Here is a 26,168-nt window from a genome sequence, read left to right on the forward strand (position 1 = left end):
CTTCATGTAAATAGAATCGTACAATAGTCTTTTTGTGTCTGGCTAACTTCGCTTAGCATAATATTCTCAAGTTTCATCCATATTGTAGCATGTCACAATTTCCTACCTTCTCAAGGCTGAATAATATTGTTGTATGTGTATATTACATTTTGTTTATCCATTCATCTATGATGGACAGTCGAGTTGCTTACACCTTTTGGCTATTGTGACTGATGCTGCCATAAACATGGGTATACAAATATCTTCTTGAGACCCTGCTTTCAGTTGTTTGGGATGTATGCTCAGAAGTGGAATTGCTATATCATGTGGTAATTCTGTGTTTAATTTTTTTGAGGATCCACCATATAGGTTTGCACAGCGGCTGCACCATTTTATATTCCTACCAGCAATGCATAAAGGTTTCAGTTTCTCTACAACCTTGCCAACACTTGCTACTTTCTGTTAATAGTAGTCATCATATTGTGTGTGAAGTGGTGTCTCATTGTGGTTTTGATTGGCATTTCCCTAGTGATGGTGACGTGGAGCATCTTTTCATTTTTTTTTTTTTTTTTTTTTTGAGACGGAGTCTCGCTCTGTCCCCCAGGCTGGAGTGCAGTGGCACGATCTCAGCTCACTGCAGACTCTGCCTCCTGGGTTGAAGCGATTCTCCTGCCTCAGCCTCCCGTGCCCAGCTAATTTTTGTATTTTTTAGTAGAGACGGGGTTTCACCATGTTGGCCAGGCTGGTCTCGAACTCCTGACCTCATGATCCACCCACCTCGGCCTCCCAAAGTGCTAGGATTACAGGCATGAGCCACCACGCCCGGCCAACGTGGAGCATCTTTTCATGTACTTATTGACCATTTGTATATCTTTGGAGAAATGTCTATTCAAGTCTTGTCCCATTTTTTAGTTGAGTTGTTTTGTTCTTGTTCAGTTGTATATTTATATCCTTTAAAAAACTTTTTTTAAAAAATTGATTGTTGAGTCAGCCCTCTCTCTCTCTTTTTTTTTTTTTTTTTTTTTGGAGACGCAGTCTTGCCCTGTCACCCAGGCTGGAGTGCAGTGTCGCCATCTCGGCTCACTGCAACCTCCACCTCCTGGGTTCAAGCAATTCTCCTGCCTCAACCTCCGGAGTAGCTGGGATTACAGGCGCACGCTGCCACGCCTGGCTAATTTTTTGTATTTTAGTAGAGACGGGGTTTCACCTTGTTGCCCAGGCTGGTCTCAAACTCCTGAGCTCAGGCAGTCCACTTGCCTTGGCCTCCCAAAGTGCTAGGATTACAGGCATGAGCCACTGTGCCTGGCCTTTTTTTTTTTTTTTAAGAGATGGGATCTTACTCTGTTGCCCAGGCTGGAGTGCAGTGGCACAGTCCTAGCTCACTACAGACCCAAACATCTGGGCTTGAGGGATCCTCCCACCTCAGACTCCTGAGCAGCTGGGACTGCAGGCATGCACCATCACGCCCAGCTAATTTTAAAATTTTTTGTAGAGATAGGGTCTTGCTATGTTGCTCAGGCAACTCTCCTGGCCTGAAGCCATGCTCCTTCCTCTGCCCCGAGTTGTTGAGATTATAGGTGCAAGCCCCGTCACCTGGCTGCATTCTTGATCCAGCGAGTGACATGAGTGAAGTAGTGTTTTAGGACAGTCTCCTGGTCCACTGGGTCCAAGCAAATGTAAGTTCAGAGACAGCAATAGACAAAAGAATAGAAATCACAGATAGGAAGAAAGCTTGTACTTTAAATGATGGGATCGCTAAGGGTCAGCTCTTCTTTTCCACCCCTGTCTTGCATTTCTCTTCCCCCGCCTTCCCACCTGCTCCTCCCTCACAGTCTATAAAGACTTCCCAGAGGAGATGGGCTCCAGGAGCCTTGAAAGGAAGGGCCATATGATGACTTTCCTGAGCCCTGGGCACTTCTGTCTTCGTGGGCTCCTCCTTCACTTAAAAAAATATTAAAAATCATATTTTACAACTGTATCAGTGTAAGGAAGAATATGATGATATAATTAATATTTATAATTGGTAATTGAATGGTATAACAACCTTAATATTTCTTTGACCTAAAATTTTGTTTCTTTTCCTTCTAATTATAAAAGAAATGAAAATCATTTAAAACATTTTCTTTTCTTTTTTTTTTTTTTTTGAGACGGAGTCTCACTCTGTCGCCCAGGCTGGAGTGCAGTGGCGCGATCTCGGCTCACTGCAAGCTCCGCCTCCCGGGTTCACACCATTCTCCTGCCTCAGCCTCTCTGAGTAGCTGGGACTACAGGCGCTCGCCACCATGCCCGGCTAATTTTTTGTGTTTTTACTAGAGACGGGGTTTCACCGTGGTCTCGATCTCCTGACCTCGTGATCCGCCCGCCTCGGCCTCCCAAAGTGCTGGGATTACAAGCGTGAGCCACCGCGCCCGGCCCATTTAAAACATTTTCATGGGCCTTTCGAAGCATTGTGGGCCCAGGGCACTGTGCCTGTTGTGCCTAGTGCATAAGTCAGCCCTATTGGAAGTAGGGCAGAGTGGAACTGTGCCTTGTGGGCTTTGCCCACCCTGCCAGGTAAAGCTCATCTCTTGCCCCCAAATGATCACACCAACTACCGCGTAGGTTGTCCTCACCCTGTATTAGACACTTAGCATTTTTCTTTATTTTATTTTAAAAATAATTTTTTGTAGAAATAAGGTCTTAACTTTGTTGCCCAGGCTGGTCTCAAACTCCTGGCCTCAAGTGATCCTCCCATCTCAGCCTCCCAAAGCAGCATTTTTCATTGCACTTATTCCTCACCACAACCCAATGAAACAGGTTTTAGTCTCATTTTACAGAAGGAAAAACTGAAGTTCAGGGAAGTTAAGGAATTTTTTTTTTTTTTTTTGAGATGGAGTTTCCCACTTGTCACCCATGCTGGAGTGCAATGGCGCAATCTCGGCTCACTGCAACCTCCGCCTCCCGGGTTCAAGCAATTTTCCTGCCTCAGCCTCCCGAGTAGCTGGGACTATAGGCGCCCACCACTATGCCCAGCTAATTTTTGTATTTTTAGTAGAGACAGTGTTTCACCATGTTGGCCAGACTGGTCTCGAACTCCTGATCTCAAGTGATTCACTCACCCCAACCTCCCAAAGTGCTCGGATTACAGGCATAAGCCACCGTTAAATTTTCAAAGATTAAAAAAATTTCCCAAGGTCACGCATCTAGTAATGGCAGAGGCAGGATTTTGTGCCAAGTCTGATTTACTGCAAGCCTGTGTTCTTTCTGTCATGGTGTACTGCTCCCAAGGGCTCACTCCACCCACCTGGCTGGTGCACATGAAAGAGAAGGCAGAAGAAAGGGGGCCGAGTTCCAGGGTGGCTTCCCATGGAAAGAACTCGGGGAGCCGCCCTTTGTTGGGCAGGTCTAGAGCAAATAAGTAGGCTGGCAGACTCGGGTGGCAAAAGATCTGATGCCTCAGTGATAAGAGATTTAGCTCAGCCTGGGAACAAGGACCACAAAGAAGCCAGCCAGTATCTGGGTTAACAAAAAAAAGAGTGAGTGAACAGAATAGATCTTGAAGGTCATTTGCTATTGGTTAGGACTTGGGTGGGGCCTTCAATCTTATGAACCTGAGCAGGGAAGGTTTGGAAAGACTGTAGTGCTATTTAATAATTATTCCTTTGTTTGGACAAAAAAATGGGGTAGAAACGGGAGAGAATGGGGGAAAAGCTATAAACCATTTCCTCCTTTTATGCCAGCTTTCCTGAGCTTAGTTTATTTTGTTGTTGTTTGTCCTTTTTTCTTTTTTTGAGACAGGGCCTCAGTTTCACCCAGGCTGTAGTGCAGTGTGGCTCAATCACAGCTCACTGCAGCCTTGACCTTCCCAGACTCAGGTGATCCTCCCACCTCAGCCTCCCAGTAGCTGGGACCACAGGTGCATGCCACCATGCCCAGTTAATTTTTGTGTTTTTTGTAGAGACAGGGTTTTGCCATGTTGCCCAGGCTGGTCTTGAACTCCTGGACTGAAGTGATCCTCTGGCCTCAGCCTCCTAAATTGCTGGGATTATAGGTGTAAGCCACCTTGCCAAGCATGTTCTTTTATTTGAAAGGTAATACATGCCCCTCAGAGAATAGCTTTCTAGACCTTTTCTATGTACAAACATATATATGCATATTTATAGGGATTTTTTAAGTTACTTAAAAAAAATATACAGAGAGATAGGGGTCTCGCTATGTTGCCCAGGCTGGACTCAAACTTCTGGCCTCAAGCAATCCTCCCACCTCAGCCTCCCAAAGTTCTGGAATTATGGGTGTGAGCCACTGCACCCTGCCAATTTACTTTTTTTTTTTTTTTTTTTTTTTTTTTTAGCAAAGATGCAGTCCTACTACATACACCACCTGGCAGTTTGCTTTTTTCATCTAACCATGTATCCTGTCCCAGTAATATTGTAGATCTCATATTCTTTTTAGCAACTGTTTCCACAATGGATGGCCTGTAATTTATTTCATCATTCCTCTCCAGATAGACATTCTAAGTATCTGGATTTTTTATTATAAAATTTGATTTTAATGAGAATCCTAATAGAACACTTTCCATTTATAAAAATTCAGAAATTAAGGCTGAGAGGGGTTCTGATGCTCAGCTAGTTCAACTAGCCATTCTGTCCTGGAATTCTCTCTCCAAGATGCTACATAGCTTTTGTCCAGTGTTGCTCTTCCTTCTGTTGGGGAGACATCTGTCTTTCCCAGTTTCTGCTGTTAGTTCTCTTGTACAGGTCATGCCTTGGCATATTAGAAGACAGAATTCAAGTTCTAGGCTCCCTTTTAAGTTTTTTTTCTCTGGGCTTTCTCTTGCAAGCTTTCCTTGTCTGACATGGTTTGCCTGCTCACCTCAAAATTGTGACACCCAGGCCGGGTGTGGTGGCTCACGCCTGTAATCCCAGCACTTTGGGAGGCCGAGGTGGGCAAATCACAAGGTGTCAGGAGTTCGAGACCAGCCTGGCCAACATGGTGAAACCCTGTGTTTACTAAAAATACAAAAAATTAGCTGGGCATAGTGGCGGGTGCCTGTAATCCCAGCTACTTGGGAGGCTGAGGCGGGAGAATCGCTTGAACCTGGGAGGTGGAGGTTGCAGTGAGCCAAGATTGAGCCACTGCACTCCAGCCCAGGTGACAGAGCGAGACTCCATCTCAAAAAAAAAAAAAAAATTAGCCAGGCGTGGTGGTGCACGCCTGTAACTCCCAGCTACTTGGGAGGTTAAGGCAGGAGAATCGCTTGAACCCGGGAGGCGGAGGTTGCAGTGAGCCAAGATCTGCAGTGAGCAGAGATCTGTCTCAAAAAAAAAAAAAAAAGAAAGCATGACACCCAGATGAACTCAGCAGTCCAGGAGTGGCACAAAGTAGAGCAGTACTATGGCCTCCATTATTAGACCATATTTATATTGCTGGTGCCTAAAATAACAGCAATTTTTAATTTTTTATGATTATGAAAGTAATTCTTTATCATTGTGAGAAATCCAGAATACAAAGGAAAGCATATAAAACGACATAAAATTCAGGCACACACCTGTAATCCAAGCACTTTGGGAGGCCAAGGTGGCAGGATCCCTTGAGGCCAGGAGTTCAAGACCAGCCTGGGCAACATAGCAAGACTCCCTCTCTACAAAAAACTTTAAAAATTAGCCAGGCATGGTGGCACACACCTGCAATCCCAGCTGCTCAGGAGGCTGAGGTGGGAGGATTGCCTGAGCCCCGGAGTTCAAGGTTGCAGTGATCTATGATTGCATCACCGCATTCCAGCCTGAGTGACAGAACAAGACCCTGTCTCTAAGAAAAAAAGAAGAAAATTAAAATCACTGGGAATTCCACAACCTGTCTGTAACTCCTGCTTTTGTTTTGGAGTATATCCTTCCAGTGTCAGTGGTTTTTTTAGGGACCCCCCCCCCATAAGTACTTTATATATGATGTTGCTAAGCCATAGCTTCCCCATTCTTTGTGAGTAGTTGGCTTCCTGAACCTAAGAGCAAGGAGTGTGTTAAATTCTCATCTTGTTCAGTTTGGTGCGTTTCTTCAGTCATTTGAAATGTGTCTGTGTTTATCAGTTTACTAGTTGCCCCTCTAGCTTTGAAGCCTTTAACAAATTTGTCAGGGCTGGGCGCAGTGGCTCACACCTGTAATCCCAGCACTTTGTGTTGTTCAGGCAGGAGGATCGCTTGAGCCCAGGAGTTCAAAACCAGCATAGGCAACACAGTAAGACTCCATCTGTACAAAAATTTTAAAATTGTCGAATCTTCCCTGGGTCTGCAGGATCTGCATTTACCCCAAGGGCATTCAGCTCAGCCTTTGTAGAAGGCACCAATAAAGCATAAGACCAAAAATATATAGGCATATATCTTGCAAAGAATTTGAAGTTCAATATATATTTTTTGAGACAGGGTCTTACTCTGTCAGCCAGGCTGGCATGCAGTGACGCAAACATGGCTCACCGCAGCCTCAACCTCTCAGACTCAAGTGATCCTCTAGAATCCTCCTCAGGGTTCAACTATCAGCTATTTTTTTTTTTTTTTTTGGTAGAGACAGGGTCTCCCCATGTTGCCCAGGCTGGCTTTGAACTCCTGGGCTCAAGCAGTCCTCCTGCCTCAGCCTCCCAAATTTTTGGGATTACAGGCATGAGCCACTGCACCCAGCCTTGGACTTTCTTATACTTGCTTTATGATTTAATATTTTTATTTTGAATTACATAAACGCCTAATTTTGGCCCTTGCATGGTTTGACATAACAATATCAATTCAAAAAGGACTAAGGTGAAACCACAGTGAAAGAGTCTCTGTCTAGACTGGCATCACTTCATCCCTTAACAACCCATTACTGCCTCACTTAGGCCTTATAGCCAGGCTGGATTTCTCTACCTTGTCCACAAGGATATTAAATAATCTTTTCTCTTTTTTTCTTTTTTTTTTTTTTGAGATGGAGTCTCATTCCTGTTGCCCAGGCTAGAGTGCAATGGTGCGATCTAGGCTCACTGCAACCTATGCCTCCCAGGTTCAAGTGATTCTCCTGCCTCAGCCTCCCAAGTAGCTGGGATTACAGGTGCCCACCACCATGCCCAGCTAATTTTTCTTTTTAGTAGAGATGGGGTTTCACCATGTTGGCCAGGCTGGTCTCAAACTACCAACCTCCATCACGTCAGGTGATCCACCTGCCCTCAGCCTCCCAAAATGCTGGGATTACAGGCATGCACCACTGTGCCCGGCCTATAAATAATGTTGTTGTATGTTTTCTGATGCTACCTACTCTTGCAGCACCTTCAGTTCTCCTTAAGCCCCTCCTACCCTCACTCTCAACTGATTATCTTACATCCTATTTTGTAATTATTAATTAATTTATTTTTTGAGAGACAGGGTCTGTTACCTAGGCTGGAGTGCTATGGCACAATCATAGCTCACTGCAGCCTTGAACTCCTGGGCTCAAGGAATCCTCCCACCTCAGCCTTCCAAATTGCTGGATCTACAGGCATGTGCCACCATGCCTGGCTATTGCTTCTTTTTTTATTTTTGTTTTTTTTGTAGAGATGGAGGTCTCACTATGTTGCTCTCAGCCTGATCTCAAACTCCTGACCTCAAGCGATCCTCCCACATTGGCCTCTCAAAGTGCTGGGATTATAGGTGCAAACCACTGGGTCCAGTTAAGATCTTACTTTAGAATGGGTAGGCTGGGCACAGTGGCTCACACCTGTAATCCCAGCACTTTGAGAGGCCAAGACAGGCAGATCACCTGAGGTCAGGAGTTTGAGACTAGCCTGGCCAACAGAGTGAAACCCCATCTCTACTAAAAATGCAAAAATTAGCCAGGTGTGGTGGTGGATACCTGTAATCCCAGGTACTTGGGAGGCTAAGGCAAGAGAATCATTATAACCTGGGAGGAGGAGGTTACAGTGACCCAAGATGGCACCACTGCACTCCAGCCTGGGTGAACAGAGCAAGACTGTCTCAAAAAAAAAAAAAAAAAAAAAAAAAAATTTATATAAAGGTCTCACTATGTTGCCCAGGCTTGTCTTGAACTCCTGGCCCTGGCCCCAAACAATTCTCCCAACTTGGCCTCTCAAAGTGCTGGGATTATAGGCACAACCCACTGGGCCCAGTTAAGATCCTATTTTCTTGAGCAAATTAAAGTTATCAGAAGAGAACTGCCAAAGGCTCCCACCCCCACCATCAACCTGCCGCCTGCATTTGTGCCCGTATACTCTGCTTTTCCTCCTATTCCAATGGCACTGTCTCTGCTGCTGTCTGCAGCCAGCCCCCCTGTGCTCTAGATCTCATCACTTCAAGGACTCTTGTGCATCAATTGTCCCTCTCATCTGAGTCATTCTTATCTGGATGCAAACATGCTGGCATTTCTCCCATCAGAAAAACAAACAAATTTGAACTCCTTTCCCCTCCAGTCACAGCCTTTCTCTACTCACCGCTACAGAGAAATTTTGTGTGAGCGTTTATTTATATTCTGCCTTCAGTTCCTCTCCTTCCATTTCTTCCTTGAACCCACCCTAAATTACGGGTTTGTATCCAGCACTTCACCAAAACTTCTCTTGTAAAGGTCATTTGTGATCTCTGCGTGGCCAAAGCTGTTTGGCTGCTACTCCCCAGTCTCCTTGGGCTCAGTCTTGGATTCTCTTTATCTGCACTTACTCCTGGGTGATCTCACCCAGTCTATGGTCTTAAATATCTAATGACTTTTCAACCTCCAGTACCATATGTATACATATATATATATTTTGGAGGGTGGGGGGAGGTTTTGTTTGTTTGTGTTTTTTAAATAGAGCTGAGGTCTCACTATGTTGCCCAGGCTGCTCTTGAATTCCTGAGGTCAAGTGATCCTCTGGCCTCAGCCTCCCAAAGTGCTAAGATTACAGGCGTGAGCCACCGCACCTGGCCTCCAAATTCTAATCTTGACATCTGAACTTTGATATCTAGTAAGCAATCATGTTTCTTCCAAATTTGTTCCTCCTGCAGGCTTCCCCCTCTGACGTAACTCCATGCCTTCATCGTTGACTCCACCCCACATCCAATCCTGTCCGTCTTTGCTTCAGGTTATATTCAGAATCTCACCACTTTCTCACTGAGCTGCTGCAAAAGCAATCAATGCTGTCGTGGAAATTAGAAAAAGGGGCTGGGCACGGTAGCTCACACCTATAATGCCAGCACTTTGGAAGGCCAAGGTGGGCAGATCACTTGAGGTTAGGAGTTCAAGACCAGCCTGGCCAACATGGTGAAACCCCGTCTCTACTAAAAATACAAAATTAGCCAGGCATGGTGGTGCACGCCTGTAATCCCAGCTACTTGGGAGTCTGAGGCAGGAAAATTGCTTGAACCCGGGAGGCGGAGGCTGCAATAAGCCGAGATCACGCCACTGTATTCCAGCCTGGACAACAGAGCAAGACCCTGTCTCAAAAAAAAAGAAAGAAAAAGAAAAAGGCACACCCTTTGGCAGATGCAACTGTGTACTTGTGCAGGGTACAACCTGCTTCTACACGTGTCCCACCTTCCCACAGCCTATTGTCCATACTGTAGTCAGAGGGATCCTTTCAAATCAATCCCTGTTTCAATCATGTATTGCTGCTGGAAGGTCTGCTAGACTAGAAGGGCCAAAATGGTCTCCCTCACATGTCTGGCAGTCAGCTGAGCCTGGGGTGCTTGGTTTTCCTCCGTATGGCCTCTCATCCTCCAGCAGGCAGGATTGGGGTTCCTCTCAACATGGTGGTCTCAGGGTTTCACAAGTGTGGTCTTTGGAAATCAGGCCCCACCCCAGACCTCCTGAATCAGAATCTGCATTTTAACGAGATCTGTAGGAGATTGTTATGCACAACAAAGTTTGAGAAGCATTGCTTTAAAACACAAACCTAGGCCAGGCACAGTGGCACATGCCTGTAATCCCAACACTTTGGGAGGCCAAGGCGGGAGAACCATTTGAGCCCAGGAGTTTTGAGACCAGCCTGGGCAACATAGCAAGACCCCGTCTCTCCAAAAAATAACAAAACTAGCCAGGCGTGTTGGTGCACACTTGTAGTCCCAGCTACTCCAGAGGCTGAGGCAGGAGGATCGCTTGAGCCCGGGAGGTGGAGGCTGCAGTGAGCCATGATCTCCAGCCTGGAGGACAGACTGAGGCCCTGTCTCAAAAATAAGTGAATAAATAATAAAATAAAAATCTGATCAGTCTCTGCCCAAAAACCTGTAAAAGCTTCCCACCTTACTCACTGAAAAAGCCCTTACCTCGGCCTCCAAGGCCTGTGTTGTACAGGCCTCCTTGACCTTCTCTGCTGCTCCTCTCCCCGTTACTCCCACTCAGGGGCCTCCATACTGTGCATTTAACAGGCCAAGCATGCCTGGCCCCAGGGTGTTTTTCAGTGCTGTGGACAGCCCTCCCGTGAACTCGCTGTCCCCTCTGCCTGGAATGTTCCTCAATCAGCTCTTTGCATGGCTGCCTCCCTCACCTTCTTTACGTCTTCACTCAAGTCACCTCATCAGTAAAGCTTCGCCTGACAACCTTCTCTAAAACCACAGCTCCAACCACATCCCAGCTTTCCATCCTCTTTTCTGCTTATTTTTCTACATAGCGCTAATTAACATCTAATATAGCATATCTTTATTTATTTATACTTTTTTTTTTAGGTGGAGTCTCTCTCTGTCACCCAGGCTGGAGTGCAGTGGTACGATCTCGGCTCACTGCAGCCTCCGCCTCCTGGGTTCAAGTGATTCTCCTGCCTCAGCCTCCTGAGTAGCTGGGACTACAGGCGTGCGCCACCACACCCAGCTAATTTTTGTATTTTTAGTAGAGACGGGGTTTCGCCATGTTGGTCAGGCTGGTCCCAAACTCCTGACCTCATTGATCCGTCCGCCTCGGCCTCTCGAAGTGCTGGGATTACAGGCGTGAGCCACCGTGCCCGGCCTTATTTTATTTATTGTCTGTCTTCCCCCTCTAAAAATGTAACTTATATAAAGAGAGGGTTTTTTTATTGTGGTAAAATTATACATAACATAAAATTGACCATTTTAACCGTTTTCAAGTGTGCAGTCCAGCAGTATTAAGTACATTCATGTTGTTATACCTTCACCAACACCACTATGCATCTCCAGAACTTTTTCATCCTCCCAAACTAAAACTGTACACTCATTAAACATTAACTCCCCATTTTCCCCTTCTCCAGCCCCTTACAATCTCCTGTAGTACTTTCTGTCTCTATGAATTTGATTGCTCTAAGCACATCATATAACGAATCATACAATGTTTGTCCTTTTTTTTTTTTTTAGACAGAGTCTCGCTCTGTTGCCTGGGCTGGAGTGTGCAGTGGCATGATCTTGGCTCACTGCAACCTCCACCTCCGGGGTTCAAGTGATTCTTCTGCCTTGGCCTCCCAAGTAGCTAGGGTTACAGGCACCTGCCACCACATCCGGCTAATTTTTGTATTTTTAGTAGAGATGGGGTTTCACCGTGTTGGTCAGGCTGGAGTGTTTGTCCTTTTGTGCCTGGCTCATTTCACTTAGTGTCATGTGCTCAGGGTTCATCCGTGTCATAGTATATGTCTGAATTCCTTCCCTTTTTTTTTTTTTTTTTTTTTTAGAATTTCCTTCCTCTTTAAGGATATGTATATACCACATTTTGTTTATCTGTTTATCTATTGTTGGACATTTGGGTTGTTTCACCTTTTATTTAGCTATTGCATAATGCTCCTACGAACATGATATACAAGTATCAGTTGAAGTCCATTCATTTCTTTCGGGTATATACCTAGAAGTGGGATTGCGGGACCATACCCAGCCAGCAATCCGATTGCTGGGTAATTCTGTTTAATCTTGGCAGGAACGCTAAAGGTAAGAGTTTTTGCCTGTGTTGTTCACTGATAGGAGCCCAGAGCCTGGCACAAAGTACACACTCAGTAAATTCTCGTTGAACTAACTGTTTAATTTCCCTATCTAGGAGCCTGGAATCTCAGTCTAAGAAGGCCGTGCAGCTTATCTGACCCAGCTTGCTCTCAGTAGTCCCATTCTGACTTCTAATGCTTGCTGTTTCAAGTTCAAAGCCCCCCAAACAGGCCATAATAATGTGTTCTAGAACTTTGCTGGGAATCACATCAAGCTCACCATTGCTTTACGGACTCCACCTTCCTTCCATGGCCCCTTCAGGTTCCCGACCCCTTTCTCTTTCTCAGAAGCTCCTATGTCACCAACAGAAATCCCATTTACAAGTTCTTGCAGTGCCCTTGGCTGTCATATCTGGTCCCTTTTAGATTAGTCTGGTGCTTGCTGGGTTTCTTTGCTTCTCTTGAGCTCACTTCCCCCATGTCCCCAAAGGCTCCACTGCACCTTAGTGCAAAAAAATGATTCTCTTTGATAGGAGACAGAGGTGAAAAGGCCTGAGGGAATTCTGCTTTCTCCGTTACCTCCAACCTGACCCCTCAGGCCCAAACAGGCCTAGCTTTTTCTTTGTTCTTGTTCCAAATATAATGCTTTTTAAATTGTCCTTCGGGGGGCGGGGCGGGGGCGCCGTGGCTCACGCCTGTAATCCCAGCACTTTGGGAGGCTGAGGAAGGCAGATCACCTGAGGTTAGGAGTCTGAGACCAGCCTGGCCAACATGGCAAAACTGTCTCTACTAAAAAATATAAAAATTAGCCGGGTGTGGTGGCACACGCCCGTAATTCCAGCTACTTGGGAGGCTGAGGCAGGAGAATTGCTTGAACCCAGGGGGCGGAGGTTGCAGTGAGCCAAGATCAAGCCACTGCATTCCAGCCTGGGCGACACAGTGAGACTTGGCCTCAAAAATAATAATAATAGGCCAGGAACAGCGGCTCACACCTGTAATCCCAGCACTTTGGGAGGCCGAGGCGAGTGGATCACGAGGTCAGGAGATTGAGACCATCCTGGCTAATATGGTGAAACCCCGTCTCTACTAAAAAATACAAAAAATTAGCCGGGCATGGTGGCACGTGCCTGTAGTCCCAGCTACTTGGGAGGCTGTGGCAGGAGAATCGCTAGAACCTGGGAGACAGAGGCTGCAGTGAGCCAAGATCGTGCCACTGCACTCCAGCCTGGGTGACAAAGCGAGACTCTGTCTCAAAAAAAAAAAAAAAAAATCTGATGTAGAGTCTGCCTTCTTGCCATCGTTTAAATATTGAGGTAAATTTCTTTGCACCTTTCTTCATCTGCACTTTCTGCTTCACCAGATGGCTTCATATAAGTGGAAACCGACCAATAGCTGCATCCCAGCAAGGCATTCTGTAGAGTTTTTTTTCTTAAGGTCTTCCTGTATGGCTAAAATATTCTCCAGTTATGAGAAAGCTTGCTTCTGATCATGTTAAACATTAAAGCTAAAGAGGGTGGGGAGTCCTCTGTACCTCTTTTGGTTCTAGGGGCTGTTCAATTTTAAAAAATTAAAGAATAGATAACTGAAAATAAACTAAAAATAAAGAAGTCGCATATAAACCAACATGACTTCTGCATTACACTGACATCATTCCCTTAAGTTACCTATCACCAGTGAGCCAGTTCATGTTAAAGAAGCACTTTGTAGCACAACTGTCTATATTTAATTGTGATCATCTGGTTTCCTCCCACCTTTATCCCTTTTTTTTTTCCCTGAGACAGGATCTCAGTCTGTCACCCAGGCTAGAGTACAGTGGCACAATCACAGCTCACTGCAGCCTGGACCTCCTGGGCTCCAGTGATCCTCTCACCTCAGTTTCCCAAGTAGCTGGGACTACGGGTGTGTGCCACCATGTCTGGCTAACTTTTTTTTTTTTTTTTTTGTAGAGATGGGAGTCTAGCTATGTTCCCCAGGCTGGTCCCCAACTCCTGGGCTCAAGTGATCCCCCTGCCTTGGCCTCCCAAGGTGCTGGGATTATAGGCGTGAGCCACTGCACCCAGCCTCCTCCATATATTATTTTTAAAAAATAAATAGAGATGGTGTCTCGCTGTATTGTCCAGATTAGTCTCAAACTCCTGGCCTCAAGCAATCCTCCTGCCTCCGCCTCCCATAGTGTTGGGATTACAGGTGTGAGCTACCACACTAAGCCTAATGTACAAAGTAAGTTACTGTGGATGATTGAACAGAAATTACTCATCTTCAAGCTTCTGACATAATTAATCTTCTCAATGCTTTGTACATCCTAAATTCTCAAAACGTTTAAAGAAAGCAAAACTAGGAACAACTGTATAGAACTCTAGATCCATGGTAGGAAAATGGATTGCAGCCCTGGGCGATTTGGGGAGGAAAGTGCATGGTGAAAGGTGTGAAGTCATGACCAGGTAGATAAACTTCAGGGCTTCCCTTTGATGGGAGTAACAGTGTTGTATCACCTAATCTCAGAAGTTACATGCCATCATTTTTGCCATCATCTGTTAAAAGCAAGTCACCAGGTTCAACCCATATACCAGAGGAGAGGCATGCTGAAGGATGTCAATACCAGGAGGCAGGAATCATTGTGAGCCATCTTAGAAGCTGTACGCCACACTCCCATTTCACAAATCAAGAAACTGAGGTACTGCCAGGCGTGGTGGCACACGCTTGTAATCCCAGCATTTTGGGAGGCCAAGGCAGGAAGATTGCTTGAGGTCAGGAGGTTGAGGCTGCAGTGAGCCAAGATTGCACCATTGCACTCCAGCCTGAGCAACATAGTGAGATCCTTGTCTCAAAAACAACAGCAACAACAACAACAACCAGGTTCAGAGAGGTTTAGTAACTTCCTCAAGGTCACCTGGTAATACGCTTAGGCAGGATTCAAACCCAGAGCAACTCTCCCTTTAATTAATTTATTTTTTTGAGACAGGGTCTCACTACTCTGTTGCCCAACAATTCAGTAATGCAGTGCTGGCTCATTGCAGGCTTAACCCCCTGGGCTCACGCAATCTTCCCACTTCAGCCTCATGAGTATCTGGGACTACAGGCACATACTACCACACCTGGCTAATTTTTACATTTTTTTTTTGTAGATAGAATCTTACCGTGTTGCTCAGGCTGGTCTCAAACTCCCGGCCTCAAGCAATCCTCCCACCTTGGTCTCCCAATGGGCTGGGATTCAGGCATGAGCCACCAAGTCCAGCCATGTTCGCTATGCGGAAGCTTTGTGAGGTCAGTCCTCTCGGGTTTTTAATGGAAGCTTCATGATGTCAGCATTCCCTTCCCAAATTCTCCCTCTGGAATGAGGATCTTATGACCCACTATCGGAAAGGCAGGCGAAGATTAGAGTCCTGCCTTGGCCAGGTGAAGGGAAGGGCAGGAGAAGGCCAGAGAGATGCTGTTTCCTGACGCCTGCTCCTGCGGGTCTGACACACCCACATCATAACACAAGACTAACGGGCTGTGGGAATTAGGAGCCAGGAACTGTGGATGAAAACTTAGAGTGTGTGAGTGTGTGTGTGTGTGTGTGTGTGTGTGTGTGTGTGTGTATACATATATATATAAATAAAACACCCTGTGGGAATTAGGAGCCAGGAACTGTGGATGAAAACTTAGAGAGTGTGTGTGTGTGTGTGTGTGTGTATACATATATATAAAAATAAAACACCCTGTGGGAATTAGGAGCCAGGAACTGTGGATGAAAACTTAGAGTGTGTGTGTGTGTGTGTGTGTGTGTGTGTGTGTGTGTATACATATATATATAAATAAAACACCCTGTGGGAATTAGCCAGGAACTGTGGATGAAAACTTAGAATGTGTGTGTGTGTGTGTGTGTGTATCCATATATATATATAACTAAAACACCCTGTGGGAATTAGGAGCCAGGAACTGTGGATGAAAACTTAGAGTGTGTGTGTGTGTGTGTGTGTGTGTGCGTGTGTGTGTATGTATACATATATATATAAATAAAACACCCTGTGGGAATTAGGATCCAGGAACTGTGGATGAAAACTTAGAATGTGTGTGTGTGTGTATATATGTATATATATGTGTGTGTGTGTATATATATATATATAACACCACAGTAACCATTTGCCCAAGGCCACAGAGTGGTTGAGGGTACTACCATTCCAAGACAAAGAGTGGGGACCAGTGGAGAAAGGTTTGGCCTGGCCTTGGGAGGGGAAGCGCTCTGGACAGCCTGCCTCTGCTTTCTGTATTGCGGGACGAGGATGGCTCATCAGGCTCCCCTGGGTCCGCGTGGAAAGACCCCTCAACACTTGGCCCATCTTAGCACAGGCCCACTAGACCACCACTGATACCCTCATTTCACTTGCTGTGGATGGAAACCTGAACGTGTCAGGCACTGGACAGGAGTCATGCTCACACCACACTCCGGCCACGCTGGCCTTTCAGTCCCCCAGTCTCAGAGCTTTGATCCAGACTCTTCTCTCTGCCTAGTATGTGCCCCATCCCTGTTACCCGGTAAACTCTTCTTACCCCTGCTTCAGCTCCCAGATCAGATTTTCCTCCCTTGGGGGGTCGCTCCTGGCTGGAAGACTAGATCAGGTCCCTCGGCCACATGCTTTCCTAAGTGCACTTACAGCAGCTTCTCACAGTGCAAGCTGTAGGGTGCAGTGGAGGGTGAGCCCCGGGAAGCTGGCCTGTGTCTGTTTTGCTCGACCTTTCATCTAGCACAGGGCCTAGCAAAGAGGAGGCAGTGGGTGAGTGTTGCTATTTATGGGATGCCAGTCAGGTCGGGGTGCCTCCTGTGGGTGATGCCAGGATCAGCCAGCCGGTTTTCCCCGGGAGACCTCTATCCTGCAGTAACCTCTACATTAAAATGCTAATAGGAAATAATGGAAGGGCTTCCTGACTTCCTGTGTAAACACTTAAAAGGGACTTCTGGAGACCACTCATTTTGTCATGTTCTGTCCTTGAGTAATGCCTTTAGGGTGGGACTTTCATGCTCTGAAGGATAAATAAACCCGTAGCAGGAGGGGGTGCAGGATCTATTTTAGGGTAGAGGGGAGGCCTGTTTCATAACCTTTCAAATTGCAGGGCCTATCCTGGAAGTGTAGAAAAGAGTTTTTAATAGGAGAGGAGCACATAACATTCATTATGTTATAATAATGTTTACAAAGAGTTTGTAAGAATGCTGCAAGAAAATGCACATGCTATATAATGTAAATATATACACGTACATCTCATTTTATCTCACTTATGTAAAAATATGCATTCCTAATAATGGCTTATCCTTACTGAGTGACTTATTAAATGTCACAACAACCTTTTAAAGTAGGTACTCTTACCTCCATTTTGCAGATAGAGGTTAGGTAATTTTCCCAAGGTCACACAGCTAGTAAAGGACAGAGTTCATATTTGAAACCCAGTCCGTCAGGCTCTATAGCCCCTACTCTTAACCACCGTATTATGCAGGGAGAAATCCATCAACATATTGTCTTTGGGTGGTGGTTTATTTTCTTCTCTATTCTCCAGGATTTTCTATTTGGATTTACTATAGGAGTTAAATGATAAACTTTTGAATAGGGAAGAAGATGGGGTGGTGAAATTTGAAGGCCAAACATGCTTTCAAACAAAAGAATTCACCCCATTTCCTTTTCCACTTTTCTACATTTTCTAGAAGAACTGGTGACCACCCCAATTTTACGGCCCACTGAGGCCCTGTCCCCAGAAGATGGAGCCAGCACAGCACTCATTGCAGGTAATAGACTCTGAGCCAACTCCAAGGGACCTTCTGGATCAAGGGCATCTCTCTCCAGAGAAAGCCTGACCAAATCCATTAATGGGCTCACTCTGGCATGTAAGTTGTATTATTACACACACACACACACACACACACACACACACACACACACGCAGCTATAAAAGACTCAGAGGCTTCTGTCAGAAGCACTACCAGTAAATGACAGGTTGGGAGGTGGCCGCAAATAGATACGCATACGGACGTAACACTTGAGTACGTGGGTAGGGATGAGGATATATGTGGTTGGTTGAGTGGCTGAGGAAGAGGGGGAGGATCAGAGAAACCACTTCCTGTTAGGATAAGCCATTTCCTGTTCCCTCCTTCCCGTTTCTATAAGAATCGGGAACTGGTTTGGGAGGGAGTTCACTTTGTCAGAAATCAAAAGCATGTGTCCTTAGCTTAAGCACCAGGAGACTCCGGGTATTATGTGCCGTGGGAATTGGGGTTGGTGGGGGAAACGGGTTTGGATGGAAGTGGACACTAGTTAATGAAAACAAGAGGATCTTTATGAAAACAGTGACTAAATCAGATGACTCCAGGAATTACGGAGACATCCTCAATCCTGAAACATCTCTACATTTTTCCCTCTCCTTTCCAAGTTGTTATCACCGTTGTCTTCCTCACCCTGCTCTCGGTCGTGGTCTTGATCTTCTTCTACCTGTACAAGAACAAAGGCAGCTACGTCACCTATGAACCTACAGAAGGCGAGCCCAGTGCCATCGTCCAGATGGAAAGTGACTTGGCCAAGGGCAGCGAGAAGGAGGAATATTTCATCTAATGATTCCCAGGCCCCAAGGAGCTTATTCCTGGCTCCAGCGCTAACACGTTGACTGCTTATGACGGGAAAGTTTTCTCTGAAGCCAGGGAGAAGCATTGATAGATGTGGGCAAATCCAAGCTCCAGCCAGGTCACAGTCCCAAATGCCGACATCACTGACTCCAGGGACCAGGGACATGGAGAACGCTGTTTGTGGTATCTTTAACCAGGCCCTCTTATTAGAGCCGGTGTTTGTGACTGGCCAACAAGATGTGGCTATGCCAGGGGACATCTGAGTATGTGCCCAGTCATCTTTTTTCACAGGTTGAAGGGAGAGAAAAGATTTTGAGTTAGGGTCATTGGCTGCTCTACTCTGTCCCCTACCTGGTCACCTAGTGATAGCCCCAGTGGAGAACTGTCCATACAGGGTCTTCCCAGAGGCCGGATACCACAGTAAAAGGCCAGGCCAGGAGGGGTAGGAGACTCTGGAGATCTTACCTCCTGATAGATGTGCTGCATCCCCTAATCTGAGCCCTTCCTTTCTGTGTTCCCCAACAACCTCATGCTTACGTGATTTTTATCCAGATTAAAAATTTTCATTGCTACAGAAATCAGATTCTCATGTGTAAGAAGTAACTACATTTTGGCTTATTTTTGCTTAAACATTTTTGACATTTTCTTTTCCCTATTTAATGCCTTTACGTAGGTTCTCTTCCAAGCAATAAGAACCCTAGGAAAGTTCTAGAAGTTTGCAGAACTATCTCAGGGATTTGAGACAAAGATGGTGCAGGAAAACTTGTTCCAGGGGAACATCATTAGAAACACACCCTGGGAGGGCCGGGCGTGGTGGCTCACGCCTGTAATCCCAGCACTTTGGGAGGCCGAGGCAGGTGGATCACAAGGTCAGGAGATGGAGACCATCCTGGCTAACACGGTGAAACCCAAAAAAATTGCCAGGCTGGTGGTGGGCCCCTGTATCCCACTGCTCGGAGGCTAACCCAGGAGGCAGAGCTTGCGGTGAGCTGAGATTGCGCCACTGCACTCCAGCCTGGGCGACAGAGCAAGACTCTGTCTCAAAAAAAAAAAAAAAAAGTACCATGGGAGATGAGTTGTTTCAAGCCTCCATCCTGGCAAGGGCCAGAATTTCCCAGAATCCCTTCTACGTATATACAGAAGGAACCGGGAAAAATCAACCTACCACCTTTCCTAGTGTATCCTCAGAATCAAGCCAAGAAGCTTCTTGGATTTTAGTCTCAAGATGAGTTGTGTTTAAAAGGCACATTTTGGTATAAATTATTAGCTCGTCAGATATTGTTCACTTTGGAATTAAGCTAGATCTCCTTTGAAGTCTTAAGGTATTGCCTCTGTTGTCCAAGCTCAAACCCAACCAAGTTAAGATCAAGAGCTGAGGAATCTGGCCGGGTGCAGTGACTCACTGCCTGTTATCCCAATACTTTGGGAGGCCGAGGCAGGCAGATCACTTGAGGTCAGGAGTTTGAGACCAGCCTGGCCAACGCAGTGAAGCCGTCTCTACTAAAAATACAGAAATGGACCCGGTGTTGTAGCAGGTGCCTGTAATCCTAGCTACTCAGGAGGCTGAGACAGGAGAATCACTTGAACCCAGGAGGTGGAGGTTGCAGTGAGCCGAGACTGCCACTGCACTCCAGCCTAGGAGACAGAGGGAGACCCTGTCTCAAAAAATAAATAAATAAAAGAGCTGAGGAATCTATCTATCTTGGCAACCTAGATTCTATGAGTTTTCAGTATTTCTCCACATAGAACATTGGAGAAACTAAAGGTCATCCTCAACGTACACAAATTGCTATACCAGAACCTTTTCTTCAAGCCAAACTTTAGCGCAAGTTAGGGGCATCAATAGTTCCCTCATTTCTAAGTTTAGGTCCTAAATTCCAAAATTTGTAAGAGGTTGGAGTAAAATGATGAAAAGTTGAACATCTGGAATGGAATTCATGAAAATGATCAAGTCTTAGGCTTGTACTCCTGCCTTTATTCAAAGCGTCATCAAAGGAAACAGAGCAGCAGCAGCACCTAGCTGAATTCTAGATGGGATATAAATAAAATATATATAGAAGAAATCTAAAAACAAGCTAAGTAAAGAATCCTTGCAGTGAGGTGTAATGCAACTTCATCACTTTATTCAAATCTTCAAAATAGTCTTTATTCTACATTTTTAGTATAAAAATTCCACAAGTTAAGTGCACCACAGTGTAGAGAGAGACATACAACGCTGAACTTCCATAACAGTCAATGGTACAGTCAAACATCACATGTACAGAACACACAATTTAGATGAACTGAAATTATAAGATAAAATAAAGTAAAATCCAATTTCAGAAAACAAAAATCAAAACATTAAGGATCCCTGAAATATTCTTAAACCCTAATGAGATTTCAGTGGACTCAAGTTATTTTGTAGTGAGACATTCACAATATGACCCTATTAACCCAGTCTAGGAATTCTGGGGAGCCGAATGAGTGGCTGTATCAGACACTCTGACAAAAAACGGTAACCAATTTTTGATCTGAAAACTCCTCTTAATTTAGCTCTAAACACATCAATCAAGCTTTTGAAATTCATCCTCCTCCTTGCCCCTCATATTTTAAACCAACTGTTGTTCACAGTACAGTTTGCACGATATCTTTGTTCAAACATAGCTCAGTTTTTCTGGCACCAAAGCAAATTTGGGTTAGGTTCGTGTATGCAGAGACAACCTATGAGGAGGGCCCATAAGGCACCCTCCACTTTTGCCTGAGGAGATACGAAAGCAGAAGTAATGGGATCTGTGCTTGGGGCACAGAGAGGGTTTCAGAGGATCCTTGTGAAATACTAGTTAAAAGATGACGAGTGGGGAGAAGTGCGAGGAAAGAAGGAAATTAGTCTGACTGGCTTTCTGTCCTGCACCATTGATTCAATGGAGACTGGCGGGAGGAAATGAAGACTAGGGTTGGAGATGGGATGGGTGGGGCAAGGGATGGAAAGGAAAAGGCAGACAACTAATGCGTTCCATTTATAACAAGTAATATAAATCAAAGACTTAAAGGAGATTAAAGACCAATCAGAATAATTTGGCAACTTTAATTCTTAGGAAGATCAAAGTTCCCTCCAAACCTAATTTGATGTTTTATTACTAAAAGCAAAGACCAGTATGGTACAGTATTACTCCAGAGAAATTAAAGGAAAATCCTTAGGGCGGCTTCACCCACATTCATTTTATGAATGGATACCTCCCCTACCTCAAAATGCTTTAGGGAGGTACTGCTACCATTACATGGTTCCTTATTAAATTTGAAAAGTGCCTGAAAGTTTGGGCACCAGAAAGACACCCCAACAACATGTGTCTAAACTGCAACTTCAGGTTAATATGACTAAAGCAGTTACATTGTGAGAAGTGCTGAAGGTATGTGGTGTCTTTCCCGGCACAGAGGTGGCCTTGGTTCCTCACCAGATGGTGTAGCCACCATCTGAACCACCCATGAAGAAGCTCCCCTTCCGCTGAGTTACGAGGACGTTGGCTCCCTGCATGACTGCAAGCTGAGCAGCATTGGGAGGGCATCCAGGAGGTGGAGGCTGAAAGGAAAGGACATGATAGAATGGGCACAGAGCAGCTAATATAAGCGAAGGGGACACAGGGGAAGCAGAGGCCTGTTAGGATGAGGCAATGTGCTAACCAGCTGCATTTTAAGGAGCTAGTTCTGCCATCAATTTGAGTTCTAAAGTAGGTCTATACTTTATGTGAACCCAAAGATACGAACAGGAAAGGGAGCCTACCACTCATTCAAAGGCTTCCAGCTCTAAGACGAAGCCTATGGCCACCTTCTGAACATGAACAGGCCAGACCGACAGTCATTTTGAGGGTGCGGAACCTCTGTCCTACCTCACATTCCCAAGACAGGGACAGGGTGCCAGTCCATGTATGAATCCTACACGGTCCCTACATGGTTTTTAATTTTTAATTTTTTTTTTTTTTTTTTGAGACAGAGTCTTGCTCTGTCTCCAGGTTGGAGTGCAGTGGCACAATCTCAGCTCACTGCAACCTCTGTTTTGAGACAGAGTCTTGCTCTTGTCGCCCAGGCTGGAGTGCAATGGTGGGATCTCGGCTCACTGCAACCTCCGCCTCCCAGGTTCAAGTGATTCTCCTGTCTTAGCCTCCCAAGTAGCTGGGATTACAGGTGCCCGCCACCACGCCCAGCTACTTTTTTTTCTTTCTTTTTTTTTTTGAGACAGAGTCTGGCTCTGTTACCCAGGCTGGAATGCAGTGGCGTGATCTCGGCTCACTGCAACCTCCACCTCCTGGGTTCAAGCCATTCTCTTGCCTCATCCTCCCAAGTAGCTGGGATTACAGGCGCCCGCCACCATGCCTGGCTAATTTTTGTATTTATAGTAGAGTCGGGGTTTCACCATGTTGGCCAGCCTGGTCTCGAACTCCTGACCTCAGGTGAGCCACCATGCTTGGCCCTTACATAGTGTTCGAATGAACTACTGGATAACTGAAGGCTCGCTAATGACACATATTCACTTCATCTCTAGCATGTAGTTACTGAGTAGTCATTTGGACTCTAAATCCCACGCACTGGGGAATTAAGTAGGAAAAAATCATAGCTAAAATTGTTAGTACCTTTCTAAAAGCTACTTACTAGGGATTATACATTCTACTTTTTTAATTATCAGGGTTCCTAGTGCAACACCAGGCTGATGGCAAATACTGAGTAAATGCTTATGGAATGAATAAGGAGCATTACTAGACCAACCAGTTCAGTGTATGTACCACAATGAACTGGAAAAGCAGCAAGCAGGACTCGATGGGCATGAAAACAAAAGAATCTGGTTAACTCAGCCCCCGGTGAGATGCTACTCACTTGCCACAGTTCTGCCCCCTCCAACACTTTCTGCCTGAGTACTGGATGTCAGTAGTTGCACCAACACTGGCAACTATCATCCAGAAATGCTAAGAGAATGAATATGAAGTCATTTCAGAAAGTTAAAATACACAAGGGCTGAGATTTTTCTGATGAGGTCATACTCACAGGAATGTTGCCAGCAGTAGCCCCAGCTCCAAATCTGGCACCTGCATCATACCCTCCTTCCACCAGCACTGTGGAGCCAGGTGGATAGATGGGACCGACTGGATAATAAGCCATGGGGATTGTGGAACCTAAAGGCCCAACAGCTACAGACTGGGGCATGGGAAGATACAGAGAGGCTCCAGGAAATGCGGCTGACATGGTGGGGACTGTGGCAGCCCCTGGGTGCACAAAGCTCGGACGATAGAGCTAGGAGAGGCAGAAGAGAGGGCAAAATGTTACTTTAGGACATTCCTATTTGAGATCTCTTTAATGAGCTAATTCTTGATTCTCCTTGTGCAGGATATACTTTTTGTAAGATTATACAAGTTGCTTTTCCACAGGCCTTCAATATTCTCCTGGATCACTTCCTGCTATAGCTAATGTTGGGCTCACAGAACGCAAATTCATCTTCTGCACCTCAGCCTGTGCCAAGTAACACAAAATCATCAAATAATGCACTTTCAACTCCGACAAAAATTGCCAGATTATATAGTGTTTTAGATTATTCATGTGAGCATTTGTGAAGAGTAAATATGTGAAGTCAGACTTAGCTAAGGACTAAAGGACCACTCTAAGAGTATTCTCGGCTAGTTCAAATCTGGCAAACTGGAAGCACCTCTGAGTAGGCAGGTGGAGCATCAGTATAGGGTGGAGCCTGAGGAAGATGCAAGGTCTGAGGGTATACGGGATTCCCAGGAGGCTGCACAGGGTAGGTTGGCTGTGTTGGATATTGACCTGAAAGACAAAAAAATGCAGGTTGCCTACTACACAGAGCTACCAAAATGAGGCAGGTCATATCGGGTAGCTAACTTAGTGGGAGCAAGCAGCAGGGGATTTGCAAATAGCCTGCTCCAGAGGGCCTGATTTCTGGAACTAAGAAAATATGCATTGTCTTTGCACCCTTAAAATGGAAGGTGCTGGATTCTGACGGGACAGGAGAGGCACTGCTCACTGCTCCTACTAACATACCAAAGTAAGGGGTTAAGTCTAGCTGGGCCCAAGTTCCCTCCGAAATGCAGGACAGGTCTGGGGTTCTGGCCTGCTGCTGTTCTGGCTTACCAAGGGTGCCTCTGCTCCAGGTAGTCTCCACAGCCTGTCTACAACCAGCCCAGACTTCGTGGGTAACAGTAGTTCTGATTTTCCTTACAGATTACTATTCAAGGTCGACTTTCAAACAAAGGGTGTGAATGATGGAAGGGAACCGTGAGACCAGGAAAAGGGTGCAGGGCTGAGGGGTGAGGAATATCCTCACTGGAAAAGCGGGGGATCAGGTTTGGTTTTTTTTTTTTGTTCTGAGACGGAGTCTCGCTCTTTTACCCAGGTTGGAGTGCAGTGGCGCGATCTCGGCTCACTGCAGCCTCCGTCTCCTGGGTTCAAGCAATTCTCCTACCCCAGCCTACCGAGTAGCTGGGATTACAGGCGCCCGCCACCACGCCCAGCTAATTTTTGCATTTTTTAATAGAAACGGGGTTTCACCACGTTGGCCAGGCTGGTCTCGAACTCTTGACCTCAGGTGATCCGCCCGCCTCGGCCTCCCAAAGTGCTGGATTACAGGCGTGAGGAACCTCGCCCGGCCTTTTTTTTTTTTTCTTTCTATTCCTTTTTTACCCCCTCAACCTATTCCTGGGTTATGGGAATCACGTTCCGACAGACACACTGGCACAACCACAAAGAGGGAGAAGTTCTGATCCCGTCAGCGAAGGGCGAGGGGGTGCGAAGGGAAGGAGAAGAGACCTCACAAGCCCCGGCCCAGGAACCAACTCCAGCAATTCACTAGTTAAGTTCGGCCCTGCCGGGGGTTCCGCAGCGCGGCGCCCCGCCTCCGCCGGCTCTCCATTGGCCTACGCGAATGCCTGCGCTAGCGCTCTATTTGCTCCTGCGCCTGCCCATCATGTCAAGCCCCCCCACCACCCGAGCCCGCAGCTCCAAACTGCGCCACAGAGTTTACGGAGGAAAGGGCCTGGAGGCAGCAAGCTGCCGTAATTTGAGTATGACGAAGGCGTCAGGCGCAGCGCCCTGGACTGCAGCCGGCCAAGGAGCATGGCGCAGCCCACCCCAAACCTGGCGTTTGGTGACCCTGGGCTCCGGATCCGCTCACTCTGGGCCAGCAGTACTCCCCCCCGACGGCCTCTGCCACCCTCGGTCCTTGCCTTTGCTGTTCATGGTGGCTGCGGGTCCGGTTCGTCTCGGCGTCGCGGACGGTTATTTTTTTCGTCCTCTTCCTGTTCGGGGCTACTTCCGTGTCACGTGATGGTCCGTCCGCCTGGCGTCACCCGACGCCCGAGTGGCGCTGCCGCCGGAAGCTCCGCCCCTGCTCGGGGCCTCCAGTCGGCCGCGGGAGGGTCCGCGCGGTCCCGCCCACTCGCCTTGGCCCCACCCCCTGCTCGTTCCTGTCCTCCACCCCCTACCGGTGACCCTCAGCTGGAGAAAAAACAAACGCAGGTATTGTCTGGAAATAGGATCTTTTCTCTGTGGGACGCTCGGCGGCAGAACGATGCAAGCATTCCCCGGAACCTTTTTCCACCTACAAGCATCCACTCAAGGTCACCTCACCTTGGCAACCTTCCACGAGGGGCTTAGATTTCTGCAAATGTGTCGCACTGCCTGAAATCGGCTCCCCACACCTTAGTTTATCATGCGTCCCTCCCCACCAAGCCCAACTTAAGCTTCAGCTCTGTTAAAATTTATTTTGCCACCCCAGCTCACACGTATCCTTTCCTGAATGAGACCTGC

General features: G+C 46.3%; 2 protein-coding genes across 5 annotated transcripts in view; one reads left to right on the forward strand and one right to left on the reverse strand.

The window, feature by feature from the left end:
• SMAGP (small cell adhesion glycoprotein) overlaps positions 1–20,031 on the forward strand; it is a 23,452-nt gene extending 3,421 nt beyond the window's left edge. For 2 of the 3 annotated variants that reach the window (XM_058433757.1, XM_058433758.1), the window contains exons 3-4: positions 17,472–17,552; positions 18,194–19,165. In XM_058433757.1, coding sequence (XP_058289740.1) covers positions 17,472–17,552; positions 18,194–18,372 — 260 coding nt within the window. In that variant the 3' untranslated portion in view covers positions 18,373–19,165. Of the gene's footprint in view, positions 1–17,471; positions 17,553–18,193 lie in introns of all 3 variants that reach the window. The other variant, XM_032144395.2, reaches the window with a different exon arrangement.
• A 448-nt stretch (positions 20,032–20,479) lies between these two features.
• Positions 20,480–25,749, reverse strand: DAZAP2 (DAZ associated protein 2). Of its 2 annotated transcripts, none has more exons than XM_032144393.2 (4): positions 25,586–25,749; positions 24,052–24,170; positions 23,474–23,642; positions 20,480–21,939 (listed from the first exon to the last, which is right to left on the reverse strand). In XM_032144393.2, exons 1-4 carry the CDS (start codon positions 25,596–25,598, stop codon positions 21,617–21,619), a joined length of 624 nt encoding a protein of 207 aa, XP_032000284.1. In that variant the 5' UTR covers positions 25,599–25,749; the 3' UTR covers positions 20,480–21,616. The 2 variants fall into 2 exon arrangements, with proteins under 2 accessions (XP_032000284.1, XP_032000283.1); XM_032144392.2 differs by having other exon boundaries at positions 23,397–23,642.
• Positions 25,750–26,168: the final 419 nt, after the last annotated feature.

The sequence above is a fragment of the Hylobates moloch genome, unplaced genomic scaffold (assembly GCF_009828535.3).
Source record: "Hylobates moloch isolate HMO894 unplaced genomic scaffold, HMol_V3 SCAFFOLD_22, whole genome shotgun sequence".
Taxonomy (NCBI): domain Eukaryota; kingdom Metazoa; phylum Chordata; class Mammalia; order Primates; family Hylobatidae; genus Hylobates; species Hylobates moloch.

Bases quoted from the DNA above. Each gene is read 5' to 3' on its own strand.
- DAZAP2 (XM_032144393.2), bottom strand. The intron at 23,643-24,051 runs GTGCTTCCAGTT...TGCCTCTCCTAG, and splicing joins CTCCACCTGCCTACTCAGAG to CTCTATCGTCCGAGCTTTGT. The intron at 21,940-23,473 runs GCTCCACAGTGC...CTTTCCTTTCAG, and splicing joins CGGTCCCATCTATCCACCTG to CCTCCACCTCCTGGATGCCC.